At 43.8% G+C, this 23,454-nt stretch overlaps 1 protein-coding gene across 1 annotated transcript in view; it reads right to left on the reverse strand.

Annotated features, from left to right (window-relative positions):
- The window catches only part of ZUP1 (zinc finger containing ubiquitin peptidase 1), a 96,552-nt gene extending 82,625 nt beyond the window's left edge, over positions 1 to 13,927 (reverse strand). Inside the window, exons 1-2 of the mRNA XM_069726186.1 lie at positions 13,802 to 13,927; positions 597 to 1,253 (exon numbers count right to left, since the gene is read on the reverse strand). Coding sequence (XP_069582287.1) covers positions 597 to 1,188 — 592 coding nt within the window. The 5' untranslated portion in view covers positions 1,189 to 1,253; positions 13,802 to 13,927. The remainder of the gene's footprint in view (positions 1 to 596; positions 1,254 to 13,801) is intronic.
- Positions 13,928 to 23,454: the final 9,527 nt, after the last annotated feature.

Here is a 23,454-nt window from a genome sequence, read left to right on the forward strand (position 1 = left end):
ACAAAAATGTGTATATTTGGAATTGTCCCTATAGCTGCTATAAGGCAGTCATTCAGCTTTACCTGATATAGATCAAACCAAACTACTTGTATCAAGGTTTTAGGGCTCGTTCATTTGAGTGTATTATACGAACGTATGCATTATACAAACATGTGCCGTCCACGTTAAAGCTGGATATCACATGTTATTCAATAGGGCTGTTCAGGTAACAGATTATCTTTTTTTACACTGATACCATTCGTGTGACTAAATAAATCACAGCGTGCACTATTTTGGATAAGACTCGCCCATTCAAGTCTACGGGTGCAGAAACAACAAAAAGGATTCAATACTGATCATCAATATTCAATCTGATTTTAATGGATATATTGCAAGTATTAACATAGGAAACTGCATTAGGTAATGCAAAATTTAGTCACTGCTGATGTAAAAAAAATGGATTCCACATGAATGTGAAAAAAACGGACATACAGAAGACACATCGATGGAATATGGATGGATATTCAAAAAAATGACATACATTTCATACACTCATCTAGAAGAGTTTATGAAACCACCACATTTTCTAGTAACACTATACATAAAATCACACTAACCTTTAGGGGGTGACGCCAAGAGATCAGCATGTTCCGTTCTTACATGTAGCTCTAGTTTATCTAGAGAGTTTTTAGATTTGCAGCAGAAAGGGCACTCCACAGCAACCTCGCCAGCAATGTGGGTTGCAGATGCTGTAGGTGGAGCATTGCCTTCTACAAAAATAGCACTGCCAGGTGAAGGCTCTTCTGACATTGGCATTGTACAGTTAGAGGCGATATTTTTGGGGTTGTCCTCTTCTTTACCACTGCTTTGTCTTTTATTGTTCTTCTTTTCTGCGTCTGGAGGAACTCTGCACTCTTCAGGAGTTATCCTATGGATTCCTGTGCTAAGTTCTTGGCCTGATGAACTGTTGGCGCTGCTGGTGGAACACTTTTTCTCCTTCAGGATTTCAGACTGTTCTTCATCACTGCTCCATGGCTCCATTGTGTCTGCATGAGCCGTGTGAATGTGATAGCTCAGGTCGTCGTATGCGAGACCAGTAACTGCACAGAATGGACAGCAACGGTCTTGTTCCATGTGTGCCACCATTAAATGGCTCTTCATGTCATCTTCTGTGGACACCTCCTGTGTGCATATGTCACATACCAGCATGCTAGCGCTACTCTTCGGGTCAACACTCAAACCGAATAGTTGCAAGTAGATAGAAGTTCCTGAATCTGGCAAAAGAAAGTAAGGATTAAAACACAGGAGATTTAAGGACACTTTTCCTGTACAATGTACCTGCTGTCGTGGGCTTCAACGTCTCTTCTAATTTATAATTCAGATAACGATGGACAAATGATGAAAACTTCACAAATGATACAGAAATTAAAACAGAAAATCCCCTACTTGGCTCCTGGTATTTGTCAAGACCACACCAAATTCTGGGGGTGATGATATTTGCCCGGGATGGTAAGTGATGTGTTTGTTTTAATTAAGTTTTAACTATGTACCAATAAAGTGGATTTTTTTCTTATACTATTATTGCTGTGGTGTGCATATTATGGTAGTACTCTGCTCTTTATTTTTTCAAGACCACACCAACATTCACAGGCCAGGCCACCACAATACACAGAAATTATTACTGCAATGAGCGGTACTGTATCTCTGTGGCTACTATAGGGAAAGAATAAATCCTAAATATAAAATGATCAATCACATTGATAGGTCATCAATATTTTTGGGGGGTTTGAACACCTAGCACCCCCACTGATCAGCTGCATTCACCTCCGGATGAAGAACAGATCTGTACATTGTTTAGGTTCACTACCAGGTACTGCACAGAAGGGGGAGCCTTAGGCCTCTTTCACACTTCAGTTGTTTGGCGTCAGTCTAAAACCGCCATTTTCCTCAAATAACGGATCCGTCATTTTTTTTGACGGATCCGTTATTTTCCCATAGACTTGCATTAGCGACGGATTGTGACGGATGGTCGTCCGTTCCATCCGCCATGCAACGGATCCGTCGAAATTTGGCGGACGTTTTCTGAAAATAGACGGACATTGAAACGTTTTTTGTCAACGCCGAAATGGCGGATCGCGACAGCCTATGGACGACGGATCCGCCGCAACCGTTTTTTCAGCGGATCCGTCGCCCCAATCCGTTTTTTCAATTGCGCATGCTCCGAAAAGTATCTACTTTTCCCAGACAACCCCCAAGTAACGGATCCGTCAAAAAAACGGATCCGTTAGAACCGTTTTCTCAACAATTGTGACGGATCCGTCAATCCGTCACTATGTCGGTAGTGACTGACGCCAAACAACTGAAGTGTGAAAGAGGCCTTAGGTATTGAAATGAGCCATTCTGCCAGCCAACATTGTATCCATGACATATGGAAGCTTCTTTTAACCCCTTCCCGACATGCCCCGTACATGTACTGCGCATGTCGTGTCTGTTTTGTACAACTGAAATGTGCGCGCAATAGCGGCGGGTGAAATCGCGATTCACCTGCCGCTATTAACCTGTTAAATGCCGCTGACAAACGCTGAACGCGCGGCTGGAAAATGAGCGCATCGCCGACCCCGTCACATGATCGGGGGTTGGCGATGCATCAGGATGGTAACCATAGAGGTCCTTGATACCTCTATGGTTACTGATGCAAGCTTGCTGCGAGCGCCACCCTTTGGTGGGCGCTCATAGCAAGCCTGAATTTCAGCTACATAGCAGCGATCTGATGATCGCTGCTATGTAGCAGAGCCGATCAGGCTATGCCAGCTTCTAGCCTCCCATGGAGGTTATTGAAGCATGGCAAGATTTAAAAAAAAAATGTTTTTAAAAAATATGAAAAAAAAAATAATAAAAGTTTAAATCACCCTCCTTTCGCCCCATCCAAAATAAAACAATAAAAAAAAAATCAAACCTACACATATTTGGTATCGCCGCGTTCAGAGTCACCCAATCTATCAGTGAAAAAAAACATTAACCTGATAGCTAAATGGCGTAGGGAGAAAAAAAATTTGAAACCCCAGAATTATGTTTTTTTAGGTTGCCACGACATTGCATTAAAATGCAATAATGAGCGATCAAAAGACAGTATCTGCACAAAAGTGGTATCATTAAAAACGTCATCTCGGCAAGCAAAAAATAAGCCCTCACCTGACCCCAGACACGAAAAATGGAGACGCTATGGGTATTGGAAAAAAACGTTTTTTGTTTTTGTTTTGTTTTTTAGCAAAGTTTAGAATTTTTTTTCACCACTTAGATAAAAAATAACCTAGACATGTTAGGTGTCTATTATTATTATTTATATAGCACCATTGATTCCTTGGTGCTTTACATGAGAAGGGGTTACATGCAAGTTACAGATATCACTTATAGTAAACAAACTAACAATGACGGACTGGTACAGAGGGGCGAGGACCCTGCTCTTGCGGGCTTACATTCTACAGGATGGTGGGGATGGAGACAATAGGTTGAGGGCTGCAGGAGCTCCAGTGTTCATGAGGTGGTAGCTTCGGTAGTGATGAGGAGGCAGCGGAGTCCGTGCAGGCTGTAGGCTTTCCTGAAGAGATGGGTTTTCAGGTTCCGTCTGAAGGATCCGAATGTGGTTGATAGTCGGACGTGTTGGGGCAAAGAATTCCAGAGGATGGGGGATATTCGGGAGAAGTCTTGGAGGCGGTTGGGTGAGGAGCGAATAAGTGTGGAGGAGAGAAGGAGGTCTTGGGAGGACCGGAGATCACTTGAGGGAAGTGTTATGGACCTGGTGGTTAAGAGCACCCGGAACGACCTGATGGTTAAACTCAAACAGGACAAGCTGTGGGAAGTGGGAACTCTGCTGACCGCAACCCCTAATCCTATCACACAACTAGAAATAGCCGTGGAGCGCTCCTAACACGACCTAGACGCCTCTTCACAGCCTAAGAGCTAACTAGCCCTAAAGATAGAAAATAAAGCCTACCTTGCCTCAGAGAAATTCCCCAAAGGAAAAGGCTGCCCCCCACACATATTGACTGTGAGTTAAGATGAAAGTCACAAACACCGAGATGAAACAGGTTTCAGCAAAGGGAGGCCAGACTTACTAAAGAGACTGAGGATAGAAAAGGTATCTTTGCGGTCAGCACAAAAAACTACAAAAAAAACACGCAGAGTGTGCAAAAAGACCTCCGCACCGACTCACGGTGCGGAGGTGCCACTCTGCATCCCAGAGCATCCAGCTAGCAAGACAAAATCATGATAGCAAGCTCGACAAGAAAACAATGAACAAATAATAAACTAGCAGGGACTTAGCTTCTGCTGGAGTAGACAGGTCACCAGAAAGATCCAAGACCGAACTGAACCAGTACTAGAACATTGACAGCTGGCCTAGAGTAATGATCTGAGTGGAGTTAAATAGAACTGCCAGCCAAAGAATAAACTACGTCACCTGTGGAAGGAACCTCAGAAGCAGCAGCTCCACTCACAGCCACCAGAGGGAGTCCATGGACAGAACTCGCCGAAGTACCATTCATGACCACAGGAGGGAGTTCGAAAACAGAATTCACAACAGGGAAGATATCGGGAGATTAGTTCAGAGATATATGGAGGAGACAGGTTGTGGATAGCTTCGTAGGTCAGTATTGAGTGTATGAACTCGTAATGACCTGGAGAATCATAATATCTGGTCAGTTTTAGCATTTAGTGAAGCTAGCAAAAAAAGCCAAACAAAAACATGGTGAAACCAATGATGTCGTTCAAAAGTAGAACTCGTCCCACAAAATATAACCCCTCACATGGCCATATTGACGGGAAAAAAAAAAAAAAAAGTTATGGCTCTGGGAAGGAGGGGAGCGAAAAACGAAAACACAAAAACAAAAAAGGGCCGCGGCGTGAAGGGGTTAAAGGGCTTCTCTCAACATCACAAATGGTCAAAAGTCCGAAGTGCTTACAAAACAAGTTTGAAAACGCCTCCAGTCTTGCCTCTTCTTCATAAAAATGGGGGAAGGAAGTAGTTTTATCATTTACTGCCTGCTGCCAACTAGTTCTAGACCTTTCACTCTGCGTGAAATATTGGAAAGTCCTCAGAATGAGCCGGTGGCGCATCAATGCCACTGGTCAAAACTGTCAATTATCAGGATCACAAAGTCCGCCGACAAGCAGTAAACTGAGGTGGAAGAGAGGTGTGATCCTGTAGTGGAGCCCAAACCTGCTCCTGTGGAGGAGAACAAACACTATAAAGGGGATTTATCATCAGGTGATCCCTATAAAAGCCAACGCCACTAATCACCTGTACTCGCTGTTATTAGTGGCAGCCTGCCGTTACTGTCATCAGTTGAATATAACTTTAAAAAAAGAAAAAAAAAGCAAGCAGCACAGCCTTTAGAAGACCACATAAATCTGTGTGTCAGTGTGTCAGGAATCTGGCACTCACGGGAGGTGCTCGCGTGTAAATCAACAGTGAAGACATCCGAAAGATAAGAGCAAAATACGGCAACACTCACCGGTCCTGTGATACAAAGCTTGTCTTTATTAAAGCTTGTGTCGACATAAATCTTCACGGCACGGGGGAGTACGATGGAGTGAGGAGTGAACAGACGAGGACGACAGCTGTTTGCGCTTCTACAGGTCCATCGATCGGGCGTGAAACAGCTGTCGTCCTCGTCTGTTCACTCCTCACTCCATCGTACTCCCCCGTGCCGTGAAGATTTATGTCGACACAAGCTTTAATAAAGACAAGCTTGGCATCACAGGACCGGTGAGTGTTGCCGTGTTTTGATCTTATCTTTCAGTTGAATATAACTCATCATTCTCCCCTGCTCGCCAGCATAGCAGGGGAGAATGATGAGAGCCATCTTCAGCACCTGGCACCGGGGAACAGCGCTAACTGTACCGCTGCTTCTTGGGTTGCTGTCTGTGTGGTACTGACGCAGCACACGGTTGCCATATGTATACCACAGGTGTTGCACACACAGACACTGACATCTCAGGTACCGAAAAAAAATGGACTTGTGAAATTGAAATGGTTTTGAAGTCAAAGGTGCAAGTGGACATAACTGGATCCAAGGATGTCCACTAAAAGCTTTTCATTTAGCGGAGCTGTCCCTCTAAAAGGCTACTCCAATGAAAATGATCTTCAGCTCCTTATAACTTATGAGAAGATCACATCGATGAAGTTTATAATGTCAAAACAGATATCCCAATGTTAAAGGCCTGCACAGAGCTGAGACCCCTTTGGTGCTGCTAGTTTCTGGATTGGACAATCTGCTATAACATTCAATGTTTATAAAATGAATGTTCCAGGAGACTGAAGGAAGATGTAGGGTGAGGACTTACAACCCCACAGGTTTGAGGTCAAAATGACAGAAAGCACAGTGCCAGAATATTTGTTTTATTCTTGGGCTGGATTGGTATCACTAAGCCATGTTCCCTGCCCCTATGTACCAGACGCTGTCTTCTCCTGTTCCCGATGCCGCTCTGGCCATGCACCACCATCTTGTGACTGACCGGAAGTCAGAGGTAACGGTCACAAGCTCTCAACACAAGTCTATAGGCCTCGTTCTGCCTCTCATACACTTGCATTGAGAAGTGACCTCTGGCCTGCCCAGCAAACACTGGAGCAATCCAGCAGGGACTTTTTGGGTCTCGCGGTATTTCTTGACTTTTTTTTGTTCCAAACTCTTCAAAAGGGAGAATGTTTTTCAAGAATTTAGCTTAAAATAAAACATTCTCTGTCGTTTTGTCTCCAGCTTTTTTTTTCTAATTTTTAGCACAGTCACAAAATTTGCACAAAAAAACTCAAATGGGTACATCAAACCCCCCTAGAGGAGTGGGGGGCACCGGGGTACATATCAACTAAAAATTGATGAATCAGACAAAAATGTCTGGAAACGGCAAACTCTACGCACCATGGCAATGATTAAAAAACAAAGCACAAATAAAAAAAATATTAGAAAATGTACAAATTGGAAGAATAAGACATAAAAAGACAAAAAAAAAAAAACCTGGAGGAAAAAAGGAGCAAATGCAAAAATGAACCGCGCAGCCATCGTTCTTGAGGTGGCGTAAGCACAATGGTGGCGGGACGTCGCGACAGCTGCATTGCGGGGTCTCAAGTCTGCAGTTGGCCCAAATGAAGAAAAAAATAAATATCTCCAAATATCCGCCATGTACAGATACCAGTGAGCTATGGTGGCAGCATTCTGTGCAGTGTAGGGAGGTAAACTAACCCTCAGAGAAGCCCCCACATGACACATTCCCGGGAGCCCACTATATATATATATATATATATATATATATATATATATATATATATCTACTATATAAAGCTGAATGTGTGTATGTGTGTATGTATGTCCGGGATTGGCATCTGCACCGTCGTAGCTACAGCCACAAAATTTTGCACAGTCACACGTCTGGACCCCGAGAGCGTCATAGGCTATATTGTGAGGTGAAATTTTAACCCCGCGCGTTCCAATTCACCAAACAATTTTGCCCCTATCTACATAATGGGGAAAAAAGTGAAAGGAAAAGTGTTGGAGGCGTTGAAGCTACAGCCACAAAATTTTGCACAGTCACACATCTGGACCCCGAGAGCGTCATAGGCTATGTTGTGAGGTGAAATTTTAACCCCACGCATTCCAATTCACCAAACAATTTTGCCCCTATCTACATAATGGGAAAAAATTAAAGGAAAAGTGTTGGAGGCAAATTGACAGCTGCCAGATGTGAACAAGGGGGACGTAAAGAGTGAGAGCGATGGCGCCAAAGAGTATATACCGTACAGTTGCTAAGGTGGGGCCCCGACATGGGATACTCACCACACACGGGGATATGAACACACACACAAAATGCGCCACACACTTCCACGTGCTTGAACACATATCACCCTCAGCACACATTTCACCACACATTCTCCAACCTCGCCACATAAAAGTCGAAACACAAAAGTCGCCGCTCAAAACTCGCCACGCGCAGAACTCGCCACATGCAAAAACTAGGCTCTTGCAAAACTCGCCACAAGTGCAAAACTCACCTCATGGATAACTTGCACATGCGCAAAAATTGCCACATGCACAAAAGTTGCAACACATGCAAAATTTCTTCACACAAAACTTGCACATACTCAAAAGGCACCACACAAAACTCGCCACGTGCAAAACTCGCCATGCGCAAAACTTGCTGCACACAAGTTGCTACACTAACCTGTCACATGCAACTCGACACACAAAAAGTTGCTACACGCATGTTGCCACACACAACTCATCTCACAAAAGTCGCTACATACATGTCGCCACATGCAACTCAACACACACAACTTGACAAACGAAACTCGCCCTAAAACACACACAAGTCTGGTCTTATCCTTCAAAAATAAAAATCTGATTAATAAGCAGACAAACTACAACAAATGTACCATAAAGGAAATACGGCAGCTGTCAGTCACATGACCTGTCTATTATGTGTATGTGTGAGCTAATATATACTGCCAGGGGGAGGGCTTCCTGCTGGCTGGGGATTTATCAGGCTGCCAATTTAGCTTACAAATACTGAGGTAAAAATACTGAGCAAATAACGTGTGAACGAGGTCTAATACAGGAGGAGATGACACACAGGTATATACTATAAACAGGAGAGATGACACACAGGTATATACTATATAGAGGAGGAGATGACATACAGGTACATATATATACAGGAGGAGATGACATACAGGTATATACTATATACAGGAGGAGATGATACACAGTTATATACTATATACAGGAGCAGATGACCTACAGGTATATACTATATACAGGAGGAGATGACATACAGGTATATGCTATATATAGAAGATGACATGCAGGTATATACTATATACAGGAGGAGATGACACACAGATATATACTATATACAGGGGAGATGACACACAGGTATATACTATATACAGGAGGAGATGACATACAGGTATATACTATATATAGAAGGAGATGACATTCAGGTATATACTATATATAGGGGAGATGACACACAGCAGGTATATAATATATACAGGGGAGATGACATACAGGTATATACTATATACAGGAGATGACATACAGATGTATACTATATATAAGGGAGATGACAAACATGTATATACTGAGGTGATAATGAGAGGTGTGAGGTGAAAATGAAAAGGTGTGAGTGCAAAATGAGAGGAGTGATGAAAAATAATGGAGTGATCAGAAAATGACACATGTGAGGTTGAAATGACAAGTGTTAGGGGGGAATGAGAGGAGTGAGGGAGAAAATGAGAGATGTGAGGGAGAAAATGAGAGATGTGATTGGGAAAATGAGAGGCGGGATGGGAAAATAAGAGAAGTGACGTGCTATAACTAACCACAGATATTTATTATGCCCAGGCAACGCCGGGCTCTTCAGCTAGTATATATATATAGGGAATGGCAGACAACTGTAGATAACAAGATAGTATCCTCTATATACAGAAATACATATAGGGAATGGCAGACACAACTGTAGATAACAAGATCGTATCCTCTATATACAGAAATATATATAGAGAATGGCAGACAACTGTAGATAACAAGATACTATCCTCTATATACAGAAATATATATAGGGAATGGCAGACACAACTGTAGGTAACAAGATAGTGTCCTCTATATACAGAAATATATATAGGAATGGCAGACACAACTGTAGATAGCAAGATAGTATCCTCTATATACAGAAATACATATAGGGAACGGCAGACACAACTGTAGGTAACAAGATAGTATCCTCTATATCTAATATATAAAGCTGAATGTGTGTGTGTGTGTGTGTGTGTGTGTGTGTGTGTGTGTGTGTGTGTGTGTGTGTGTGTGTGTGTGTGTATGTCCGGGATTGGCATCTGCACCGTCGCAGCTACAGCCACAAAATTTTGCACAGTCACACGTCTGGACCCCGAGAGCGTCATAGGCTATGTTGTAAGGTGAAATTTTAACCCCGCGCGTTCCAATTCACCAAACAATTTTGCCCCTATCTACATAATGGGGAAAAAAGTGAAAGGAAAAGTGTTGGAGGCGTCGAAGCTACAGCCACAAAATTTTGCACAGTCACACGTCGGGACCCTGAGAGCGTCATAGTAACATAGTAACATAGTTAGTAAGGCCGAAAAAAGACATTTGTCCATCCAGTTCAGCCTATATTCCATCATAATAAATACCCAGATCTACGTCCTTCTACAGAACCTAATAATTGTATGATACAATATTGTTCTGCTCCAGGAAGACATCCATGCCTCTCTTGAACCCCTCGACTGAGTTCGCCATCACCACCTCCTCAGGCAAGCAATTCCAGATTCTCACTGCCCTAACAGTAAAGAATCCTCTTCTATGTTGGTGGAAAAACCTTCTCTCCTCCAGACGCAAAGAATGCCCCCTTGTGCCCGTCACCTTCCTTGGTATAAACAGATCCTCAGCGAGATATTTGTATTGTCCCCTTATATACTTATACATGGTTATTAGATCGCCCCTCAGTCGTCTTTTTTCTAGACTAAATAATCCTAATTTCGCTAATCTATCTGGGTATTGTAGTTCTCCCATCCCCTTTATTAATTTTGTTGCCCTCCTTTGTACTCTCTCTAGTTCCATTATATCCTTCCTGAGCACCGGTGCCCAAAACTGGACACAGTACTCCATGTGCGGTCTAACTAGGGATTTGTACAGAGGCAGTATAATGCTCTCATCATGTGTATCCAGATCTCTTTTAATGCACCCCATGATCCTGTTTGCCTTGGCAGCTGCTGCCTGGCACTGGCTGCTCCAGGTAAGTTTATCATTAACTAGGATCCCCAAGTCCTTCTCCCTGTCAGATTTACCCAGTGGTTTCCCGTTCAGTGTGTAATGGTGATATTGATTCCCTCTTCCCATGTGTATAACCTTACATTTATCATTGTTAAACCTCATCTGCCACCTTTCAGCCCAAGTTTCCAACTTATCCAGATCCATCTGTAGCAGAATACTATCTTCTCTTGTATTAACTGCTTTACATAGTTTTGTATCATCTGCAAATATCGATATTTTACTGTGTAAACCTTCTACCAGATCATTAATGAATATGTTGAAGAGAACAGGTCCCAATACTGACCCCTGCGGTACCCCACTGGTCACAGCGACCCAGTTAGAGACTATACCATTTATAACCACCCTCTGCTTTTTATCACTAAGCCAGTTAGGTTATGGTTGTAAGGCGAAATTTTAACCCCGCGCGTTCCAATTCACCAAACAATTTTGCCCCTATCTACATAATGGGGAAAAAAGTGAAAGGAAAAGTGTTGGAGGCGTCGCAGCTACAGCCACAAAATTTTGCACAGTCACACGTCTGGACCCCGAGAGCGTCATAGGCTATGTTGTGAGGTGAAATTTTAACCCTGCGCTTTCCAATTCACCAAACAATTTTGCCCCTATCTACATAATGGGAAAAAATTAAAGGAAAAGTGTTGGAGGCAAATTGACAGCTGCCAGATGTGAACAAGGGGGACTTAAAGAATGAGAGCGATGGCGCCAAAGAGTATATACCGTACAGTTGCTAAGGTGGGACCCCGACATGGGATACTCACCACACACGGGGATATGAACACACACAAAATGCGCCACACACTACCATGTGCTTGAACACATATTACCCTCAGCACACATTTCACCACAAATACACCAACCTCGCCACATAAAAATTGAAACACAAAAGTCGCCACTCAAAACTCGCCACGTGCAGAACTCGCCACATGCAAAAACTAGGTTCTTGCAAAACTCGCCACAAGTGCAAAACTCACCTCATGGAAAACTCGCCACACGCAAAACTTGCACACGCGGAAAAATTGCCACATGCACAAAAGTTGCAACACATGCAAAAGTTGCCTCACACAAAACTTGCACATACTCAAAAGGCACCACACATAAAACTCGCCACGCGCAAAACTCGCCATGCGCAAAACTTGCTCCACACAACTTGCTACACTAACCTGTCACATGCAACTCGACACACAAAAAGTTGCTACACGCATGTTGCCACTCAAAACTCATCTCACAAAAGTCGCAACATGCATGTCGCCACACGCAACTCAACACACACAAATTGACAAACGAAACTCGCCCTAAAACACACACAAGTCTGGTATTATCCTTCAAAAATAAAAATCTGATTAATAAGCAGACAAACTACAACAAATGTACCATATAGGAAATACGGCAGCTGTCAGTCACATGACTTGTCTATTATGTGTATGTGTGAGCTAATATATACTGCCAGGGGGAGGGCTTCCTGTTGGCTGGGGATTTATCAGGCTGCCAATTTAGCTTACAAATACTGAGGTAAAAATACTGAGCAAATAACGTGTGAACGAGGTCTAATACAGGAGGAGATGACACATAGGTATATACTATATACAGGTGAGATGACACACAGATATATACTATATACAGGAGAGATGACACACAGGTATATACTATATAGAGGAGGAGATGATATACAGGTACATATATATACAGGAGGAGATGACATACAGGTATATACTATATACAGGAGGAGATGACATACAGGTATATGCTATATATAGAAGATGACATGCAGGTATATACTATATACAGGAGGAGATGACACACAGATATATACTATATACAGGGGAGATGACACACAGGTATATACTATATACAGGAGGAGATGACATACAGGTATATGCTATATATAGAAGATGACATGCAGGTATATACTATATACAGGAGGAGATGACAAACAGATATATACTATATACAGGTGAGATGACACACAGGTATATACTATAAACAGGAGGAGATGACATTCAGGTATATACTATATATAGAAGGAGATGACATTCAGGTATATACTATATATAGGGGAGATGACACACAGCAGGTATATACTATATACAGGGGAGATGACATACAGGTATATACTATATACAGGAGATGACATACAGATGTATACTATATATAAGGGAGATGACAAACATGTATATACTGAGGTGATGAGGTGAAAATGAGAGGTGTGAGGTGAGAATGAAAAGGTGTGAGTGCAAAATGAGAGGAGTGAGGAAAAATAGTGGAGTGATCAGAAAATGACAGATGTGAGGTTGAAATGACAAGTGTTAGGGGGGAATGAGAGGAGTGAGGGAGAAAATGAGAGGTGTGAGTGGGGAAAATGAGAGGCGTGATGGGAAAATAAGAGAAGTGACGTGCTATAACTAACCACAGATATTTACTATGCCCAGGCAACGCCGGGCTCTTCAGCTAGTATATATATATATGCAGTAGAAAAGAAATCTGCGGCACTCACCCCAATTGTAGCAGTGAAGACGTGAAACTTTAATGGAGAAAATACATCAATATTACATCCATCTGGACATAAGGTAAGCAGGAGGGTGCGGTAATGGAGCTTGGACAACTTAGTCCAAGCTCCATTACCGCACCCTCCTGCTTACCTTATGTCCAGATGGATGTAATATTGATGTATTTTCTCCATTAAAGTTTCACGTCTTCACTGCTACAATTGGGGTGAGTGCCGCAGATTTCTTTTCTACTGCTTATATGAACTCTTCATGCTTGATTATCGTGCAGAGCACCACTACCCCCAGCATGCGTGACACCTGGCAATTTGGGATTCCGCTTTAAGTCCTGCTTACATTATGTCGCTCTAGTGCCATCCATTTCTATTTATCTTTTTGGTTGATATATATATATACGCCATGCAGTGCCCAGGTCTCATACATTACTTCATTATTGTCAGTATAAATAAACAATAATAATAATAATCAGTATCAGGCGGTTACCTGCGCTAATGCCGGTACACACATACGGAAGGCAGCAGAAACCCCTTCACTTTTCAGTTTCTTTTCTCCTCTACACTGTAAGCGCGCCCATAAGTGACGATTTTCCGTACAGAACCTCCATCCGGCGTTCTACTGGGGCAATAGTAAAGTGGCGACACGCCCATATGTGACGTATAAATAGTAAGACACTGTACGGAACTTTCCCTCAGTAGGCGACCATGTTGTGGTTGGCTAATGAACAACTCAGTCTCACGTAGAGTGAAGTTGCTGCTGGAAAGAATGATGTCAGGGGAAGGGGCGGAGCTTCATGTTACAGCGTTACAGCGTTCAGCTCCAGAGAAGGAGAGGACACAGTTGCAGTGGTGGTGAATAGAGGGGAGATTTGGACAGGGCTGCAAACGGGCTTAGGAGTGATTTACTACAGGAGATTGTATAATGGTCCTGAAAAGGGTGAACTACAACAGGAGGCTGTATACAAGGGGTAAGAGGAGGTATCTACTGCAGGAGGCTGTATACAAGGGGTAAGAGGAGGTATCTCCTGCAGGAGGCTGTATACAGGGGCTAAGAGGAGGTATCTACTGCAGGAGGCTGTATACAGGGGCTAAGAGGAGGTATCTACTGCAGAATGCTGTATACAGGGGCTAAGAGGAGGTATCTCATGCAGGAGGCTGTATACAGGGGCTAAGAGGAGGTATCTACTGCAGGAGGCTGTATACAGGGGCTAAGAGGAGGTATCTACTGCAGGATGCTGTATACAGGGGCTAAGAGGAGGTATCTACTGCAGAATGCTGTATACAGGGGCTAAGAGGAGGTATCTACTGCAGAATGCTGTATACAGGGGCTAAGAGGAGGTATCTACTGCAGGATGCTGTATACAGGGGCTAAGAGGAGGTATCTCATGCAGGAGGCTGTATACAGGGGCTAAGAGGAGGTATCTACTGCAGGAGGCTGTATACAGGGGCTAAGAGGAGGTATCTACTGCAGGATGCTGTATACAGGGGCTAAGAGGAGGTATCTACTGCAGGATGCTGTATACAGGGGCTAAGAGGAGGTATCATGCAGGAGGCTGTATACAGGGGCTAAGAGGAGGTATCTACTGCAGGATGCTGTATACAGGGGCTAAGAGGAGGTATCTACTGCAGAATGCTGTATACAGGGGCTAAGAGGAGGTATCTCATGCAGGAGGCTGTATACAGGGGCTAAGAGGAGGTATCTACTGCAGGAGGCTGTATTCAGGGGCTAAGAGGAGGTATCTACTGCAGGATGCTGTATACAGGGGCTAAGAGGAGGTATCTACTGCAGGATGCTGTATACAGGGGCTAAGAGGAGGTATCATGCAGGAGGCTGTATACAGGGGCTAAGAGGAGGTATCTACTGCAGGATGCTGTATACAGGGGCTAAGAGGAGGTATCTACTGCAGGAGGCTGTATACAGGGGGTAAGAGGAGGTATCTCCTGCAGGAGGCTGTATACTGGGGCTAAGAGGAGGTATCTCCTGCAGGAGGATGTATACGGGGATAAGAGGAGGTATCTCCTGCAGGAGGCTGTATACGGGGGCTAAGAGGAGGTATCTACTGCAGGAGACTGTATAAGGAGCCTAAGAGGAGGCATCTCCTGCAGGAGGCTGTATACAGGGGATAAGAGGAGGTATCTACTGCAGGAGACTGTATAAGGAGCCTAAGAGGAGGTATCTCCTGCAGGAGGCTGTATACAAGGGGTAAGAGGAGGTATCTCCTGCAGGAGGCTGTATACAGGGGGTAAGAGGAGGTATCTACTGCAGGAGAATGTATACAGGGGCTAAGAGGAGGTATCTCCTGCAGGAGGCTGTATACAGGGGGTAAGAGGAGGTATCTACTGCAGGAGGATTTATACAGGGGGTAAGAGGAGGTATCTACTGCAGAAGGATGTATACAGGGGCTAAGAGGAGGTATCTACTGCAGCAGGATGTATACGGGGGCTAAGAGGAGGTATCTCCTGCAGGAGGCTGTATACAGGGGGTAAGAGGAGGTATCTACTGCAGGAGGATGTATACAGGGGCTAAGAGGAGGTATCTACTGCAGGAGGATGTATACGGGGGCTAAGAGGAGGTATCTCCTGCAGGAGGATGTATGCGGGGATAAGAGGAGGTATCTACTGCAGGAGGCTGTATACGGGGGCTAAGAGGAGGTATCTCCTGCAGGAGGCTGTATACGGGGCTAAGAGGAGGTATCTACTGCAGGAGACTGTATAAGGAGCCTAAGAGGAGGCATCTCCTGCAGGAGGCTGTATAAGGAGCCTAAGAGGAGGTATCTCCTGCAGGAGGCTGTATACAAGGGGTAAGAGGAGGTATCTCATGCAGGAGGCTGTATACAAGGGGTAAGAGGAGGTATCTACTGCAGGAGGCTGTATACAGGGGATAAGAGGAGGTATCTACTGCAGGAGGCTGTAAACGGGGGCTAAGAGGAGGTATCTCCTGCAGGAGGCTGTATACAGGGGCTAAGAGGAGGTATCTCCTGCAGGAGGCAGTATACAGGGGCTAAGAGGAGGTATCTACTCCAGGAGGCTGTATACAGGGGCTAAGAGGAGGTATCTCCTGCAGGAGGCTGTATACAAGGGCTAAGAGGAGGTATCTCCTTCAGGAGGCTGTATACAGGGGCTAAGAGGAGGTATCTCCTGCAGGATGCTGTATACAGGGGCTAAGAGGAGGTATCTCCTGCAGGATGCTGTATACGGGGGCTAAGAGGAGGTATCATGCAGGAAGCTGTATACGGGGGATAAGAGAAGGTATCTCCTGCAGGAGGCTGTATACAAGGGCTAAGAGGAGGTATCTCCTGCAGGAGGCTGTATACAGGGGCTAAGAGGAAGTATCTACTGCAGGAGGCTGTATACGGGGGCTAAGGGACGGTATCTCCTGCAGGAGGCTGTATACGGGGGGCTAAGAGGAGGTATCTCCTGCAGGAGCCTGTATAAGGTGACTCAGAGAAGGTATCTCCTGCAGGAGGCTGTATACAGGGGCTAAGAGGAGGTATCTCCTGCAGGAGGCTAAGAGGAGGTATCCTGCAGGAGGCTGTATACGGGGGCTAAGAAGAGGTATCTCCTGCAGGAGGCTGTATACGGGGGGCTAAGAGGAGGTATCTACTGCAGGAGGCTGTATACGGGGGCTAAGAGGCGGTATCTCCTGCAGGAGGCTGTATACGGGGCTAAGAGGAGGTATCTCCTGCAGGAGGCTGTATACAGGGGCTAAGAGGAGGTATCTCCTGCAGGAGGCTAAGAGGAGGTATCCTGCAGGAGGCTGTATACGGGGGCTAAGAAGAGGTATCTCCTGCAGGAGGCTGTATACGGGGGGCTAAGAAGAGGTATCTCCTGCATGAGGCTGTATACGGGGATAAGAGGAGGTATCTCCTGCTGGAGGCTGTATAAGGAGGCTAAGAGGAGGTATCTCCTGCTGGAGGATGTATATGGGGGCTAAGTATGTTCTATCTGTGTTTACGTGGGTTTCCTCCGGGTACTCCGGTTTCCTCCCACATTCCAAAGACATACTGATAGGGAATTTAGATTGTGAGCCCCATTGGGGACAGTGTTGTGAATTCTGTTGTCGAACTCCCTCCTGTGGTCGTGAATGGTACTTCAGTGAGTTCTGTCCATGGACTGCCTCTGGTGGCTGTGAGTGAAGCTGCTGCTTCTGAGGTTCCTTACACAGGTGACGAGGTTTATCCTTTGGTTGGCTGCTCTATTTAACTCCACTCAGATCGTTACTCCATGCCAGCTGTCAATGTTCCTGCATTGGTTCAGTAAGCTCTTGGATCTTTCTGGTGACCTGTCTCCTCCAGCAGAAGCTAAGTTCCTGATAGTTATTATTTGTTCATTGTTTCCTTGTCCAGCTGGTTATCATGATTTTGTCTTGCTAGCTGGAAGCTCTGGGATGCAGTGTGGCATCTCCGCACCGTTAGTCGGTTCGGAGGTCTTTTTGCACACTCTGCGTGGTCTTTTGTAGTTTTTTGTGCTGACCGCAAAGATACCTTTCCTATCCTCTGTCTGTTTAGTAAGTCTGGCCTCCCTTTGCTGAAACCTGTTTCATTTCTGCGTTTGTGACTTTCATCTTTACTCACAGTCAATATATGTGGGGGGCTGCCTTTTCCTTTGGGGAATTTCTCTGAGGCTAGGTAGGCTTTATTTTCTATCTCTAGGGCTAGCTAGCTCTTAGGCTGTGAAGAGGCGTCTAGGGAGAGTCAGGAACGCTCCACGGCTATTTCTAGTTGTTGTGATAGGATTAGGGCCTGCGGTCAGCAGAGCTCCCACATCAGGTCGTGTTGGGTGCTCCTAACCACCAGGTCATAACAGGACAGCCATGGTAATGTGTGTGTAAAGCGCTGCGGAATATGTTAGCGCTATATAAAAATAAAAAGATTATTAAAAAAGAGAAAGATTAAGAGGAGGTATCTCCTGCAGGAGGATGTATACAGGGGCTAAGAGGAGGTATCTACTGCAGGAGGCTGTATACGGGGGATAAGAGGAGGTATCGACTGCAGGAGGCTGTATACGGGGGATAAGAGGAGGTATCTACTGCAGGAGGCTGTATACGGGGGATAAGAGGAGGTATCGGCTGCAGGAGGATGTATACGGGGGCTAAGAGGAGGTATCTACTGCAGGAGGCTGTATACGGGGGATAAGAGGAGGTATCTACTGGAGGAGGCTGTATACGGGGGATAAGAGGAGGTATCTCCTGCAGGAGGATGTATATGGGGGCTGAGAGGAGGTATCTATTGTAGGAGGCTGTATAAGGAGGCTAAGAGGAGGTATCTCCTACAGAAGGATGTATATGGGGGCTAAGAGGAGGTATCTCCTGCAGGAGGATGTATATGGGGGCTAAGTGGAGGTATCTACTGCAGGAGGCTAAGAGGAGGTATCTCCTGCAGGAAGATGTATATGGGGCAGAGAGGAGGTATCTCCTGCAGGAGGATGTATACAGGGGCTAAGAGGAGGTATCTCCTGCAGGCAGGGCTGTGGAGTCGGTAAGCCACAGTTGCGACTCCGACTCCTGGATTTTATCAGGTTCCGACTCCTTCATAAATGGCCAATTTGTAACAATAAATTTACTGTTGTCAAATATTAACATCGTGCTTATTCAGTTTCTCACCATCATATAAGTAATCAGACCACTTAGAGCAAAAACTATATTTATTAGAGTACAATTAGAATATAGCAAATAACTTTTATAAACTTTTCTAAACTCTTGTAAGTAAATATGCAATAAACACTGTTATGCAGTTAATAAGAAGAAATCTATAAATTTGTCCTCAGAAAAAGTATTGCCTCTGTCAGATCCTTCTTCATGGATGCCCTCAAATCTGATCTAATTATTTTGAGAGCAGAGAACAACCTCTCTACACTAACTTGTGTTGGTGGCAAAGCAGTAACCACTCGGGCAACATCTCTGACAATGTCAGGATACAGAGGAATCGCTTGTTGCACTGTTATTTTTGATGAACGGTCAAATTTCTCAATTTCTTTTAGTGCACATGAAAAATTCTGCTGAAATGTACTTGCTGTGTTCTTTGATGGGGATGACTCTTCTATGCGGGATCGCTTTGCACGGTCCTTGTGATCCAAATATTTTTCGAAATTAAATTATTCATCAGTTGATGAGGGTGAAGATGTGGCAGGACGACCAAATTCTTCTTGTTCCTCCTGACTGTTCGGCAACCCTTTCATCCTTACTGCTATTTCAAACAGAGCTTCTTTTCCTTTAGTTAGCTGTTGATCATCTAGAAGAATCCGATGCATTGGGTCTACATAAACAGCTGCCAAAAGAATGTTATTTTGTAATAGTAGCTCCTCTCTCCGTTTCATTGATGTAGCAATGTCACTTGCAATTAACCCTCCTCTTTGGGACAGGCGAAACATCAGGTTCTTCCACTCCTTTAAGAAAATACCTGGAGTTAAGTCCTCTGCTTTTAACCCTGCTGTTTTGTTCGCATTTACTATACACTTGTAGTGTTCCGGGTCACTATGACCCGGCTTATTAAACCTTGATTTTAGACACTCTAACTCCATTTTTTTTATACTTTTTGCTTACTAGACTGTTTGTGAACATGTTTGGTAGTAAAAAAAAAAAGAAAAATGAACTAGAAATCTTTTTTTTTTTTGTTTTTATTCTGAAAAAACAGATCTATCCAATGAGCAAAACGAAAATAGAAAACTACACATTGTTTTTTTTTTTTGTTTTTTTTACAAACTATCAAATCAAACATTTTGTGATAAAAAAATTAAAGATAATAAACATTACAATGTGAATATATTTACATGATCATATAAATGTACGGATTCTTGCATGAAAAACAATACACATGATTTTTGTATAGAAATGTTTTACAGCCAGAACATGTTATACTCGTCTTGTCACAAGTAGAAGGGCAATAGCTGCATCTTTTTATTTTGATGCTGGAAGAGGCCATGGGGGTAGAAGCACACAGCTGCTCTCCAAAGAAACTGAAAGGTAACATGTCTGGGCTAGCATATGTGTACTGATAAGAGCAGAGAAGATAAGAACCCTTCTGAAAACAAGCAGATAAGCCAAGAAGACAGACTTACTTAGCAAAAAAAAATTATTTGCAAGACTTTACAGCTCAGCTTTACAAAAAAAAACGTCTTAGACAGCGCGTTCTGAGCAGTCCATTCTGCGCATAATATACATGTGTAGTGCACACCTAGTGATCTCTCCGGATGCACTCTACATTTTAGAATAGACTGCGCACCAAAAATAATCAATATAAAGCCATTTTTATGGTGCGCAGATCTCAATGCATACCCCCGGTAGAGCGTGTGTACGACCCCATTGAAATAATTTAGAAAATAAATCAAATGACATACAATTGTAGATGCAATAAATAGACCCAACTGAGGTTATAACTCCTTTATTTCACTGAAAATATGGCCTCACAGCTGTAAAAAACGATGTCGGGTCACTATGACCCGAACACGACAAGTGTAACTTTTTGCGTGTAGCAAAAAGTAAACAAAAAAAAAAAAATACTCATAGGTAGGTCCCCCCAAATGAGGAAAAGTCAAGGAGTCTCAAGTTTTAGAGACTTACAGAAAAAAATCTACAGGGCCGCAAAAAGTCTGTTCGGGTCACTATGACCCGAACAGAACAGCAGGGTTAATTCTTTACTCACTGTAAATTGGTGCTCTAGCAATTTTTCCAGCTCAGTCACCTGATTCCACTGACTTTCTTTTAGCGTCAGTTGAGGGTTAGCCATGTCTACAAGAAAGGTTTTCAGTTCAACTAAGCGCTGAATCATTAAGTAAGTACTGCCCCATCGTGTGGCTTGATCAATAATTGCCCCTTTTCCAGCACGTCTCTTGAAAATTGAGTCAACTTTAGTGGTTCTGGCAACAGTAGCGAATTTTCTCACCTTGCCAATCAGTGCAGCAGCATGTCCTTCTTGCAGACTGTCTCTTATAGCCAGCTGTCAAACATTTCTGTGTCTGTGGACCAAGAATGTTCTTCTAGCTGCTGGTCACCATCATTACTCTCATTCATTAGCTTAATAGTACTTATATTTGAAGCATTGTCAGTTACGACAGAAAGAACTTGCTCTTTTTTAAGTTCATAGTCTTGCAGAACCTTTTCCACCAAGACCTGGAGAAACTCACTGGTGTGATGAGATTTGGTGTCTTTTAAGGCCCCTTCACATTAAGCGACGCTGCAGCGATACCGACAACGATCCGGATCGCTGCAGCGTCGCTGGAGAGCTGTCACAGAGACAGCTCTCCAGCGACCAACGATCCCGAAGTCCCCGGGTAACCAGGGTAAACATCGGGTTACTAAGCGCAGGGCCGCGCTTAGTAACCCGATGTTTACCCTGGTTACCAGCGTAAAAGTAAAAAAAAACAAACACTACATACTTACCTACCGCTGTCTGTCCCCGGCGCTTTGCTTCTCTGCACTCCTCCTGTACTGGCTGTGAGCACAGCGGCCGGAAAACAGAGCGGTGACGTCACCGCTCTGCTTTCCGGCTGACCGACGCTCACAGCCAGTGCAGGAGGAGTGCAGAGCACAGCGCCGGGGACAGACAGCGGTAGGTAAGTATGTAGTGTTTGTTTTTTTTTACTTTTACGCTGGTAACCAGGGTAAACATCGGGTTACTAAGCGCGGCCCTGCGCTTAGTTACCCGATGTTTACCCCGGTTACCAGTGAAGACATGTCCACGGGAGATCCAGAGACGAAATAAAGTTCTGGACTTTGTTCAGCGACCAACGATCTCCCAGCAGGGGCCTGATCGTTGGTCGCTGTCACACATAACGATTTCCTTAATGATATCGTTGCTACGTCACAAAAAGCAACAATATCGTTAACGATATCGTTATGTGTGAAGGTACCTATACTGCCAATGTCTTGGTAACTATTTCATTTTTGTCACAAACAAATCGGACATTGATGGCAAAATAGTTCACTCTGTGACGTGTGCAGGCATCCATTTTAAGAAACATAAAGCATCCCTTGAGAGTTTTAAGTTCTTCCTTTTGTTTAAAAGCTTCTTCGATTACTAATTTTCTAATACTCTCTCTCTCCAGAGAAACACCAAGCTTGTGGGCCATTTCCCCATTCAGACACATAAATGCTGGTCGTGAAAATAATGAAATAGGCACACTATCCTTTACAACAAGCTCTATGATCTGTTTTAAATGTATCTACTGTCATTGTCACAGTAACCTTGTCACTGACAAAATATCTTGCAACTGATGGCAGCAAAGTTCTCTGCTCCTTTGTTTGGCTGGAAGAGCTGGGCACTGGTTCATTGCTTTGGATGCAGTCTTTCTCATCCACTGCTTTCAGTACTTCTGGATGAAAGTGCTGTAAATGTCTCTTTAGATTAGAAGCTCTGGTAGGAGCATTTTTATCTTTGCCTGAATATGCACTGATCTTGGCTTCACAGCATTTGTCTTCGTCTGGATCATTTGTCATACACTGACAGACATAATGTTTTCTATCTTGTGACGCTTCTTTGACATTCTCAGGTTTTTAATTCTGCATTCACAATCCAAATGACAATTGTTTTTCCTAAAAACAATTGTACAAAATTATTGCCAGGTCGTACAACTGATATAGTGGTTAGTAATACTGTTATTCCTCATGTACTCACAGTTAACTGATGCAAAGTTCGTTGAAAGGATAATACTTCTTACAGTCTTCCTCTTCTGAGTAGCAGCTGTGAGATGCTTGGAAGACGCACACCAAACATCTAGTCTAGAGGAGGAGCTTTACTACTAAGAATTTGCAACACATTTTCACTTTGTTTCATACATTGTAAGTAGGGGGGTTGGGGCAGCATGAGGTTAACCAAGTATAAGATTAGATAAGGGCAGTGGAGAACAGTGACACACAAGAAGTAAGAAATGTCTCTATCTCCAGCAGAACTGCTTATCATTGTTCATAGTTTGATAGAACATATATATTTGAGTAACATTTATAAAATTCATATGAAAGTTCAATTCTGAAATATTAATACATTTTTTTTAATGCGGGAGTCGATACATTTCTTCCGACTCCAACCAAAACTAACTCCGACTCTACGACTCCGACTCCACAGCCCTGGGGCCCATGATACTGTGTATAAGGAAGCTGCGGGCCCATCATACTGTGTATACGGTAGCTGCGGGCCCATCATACTG

Source organism: Ranitomeya imitator, chromosome 5, assembly GCF_032444005.1.
Source record: "Ranitomeya imitator isolate aRanImi1 chromosome 5, aRanImi1.pri, whole genome shotgun sequence".
NCBI lineage: Eukaryota > Metazoa > Chordata > Amphibia > Anura > Dendrobatidae > Ranitomeya > Ranitomeya imitator.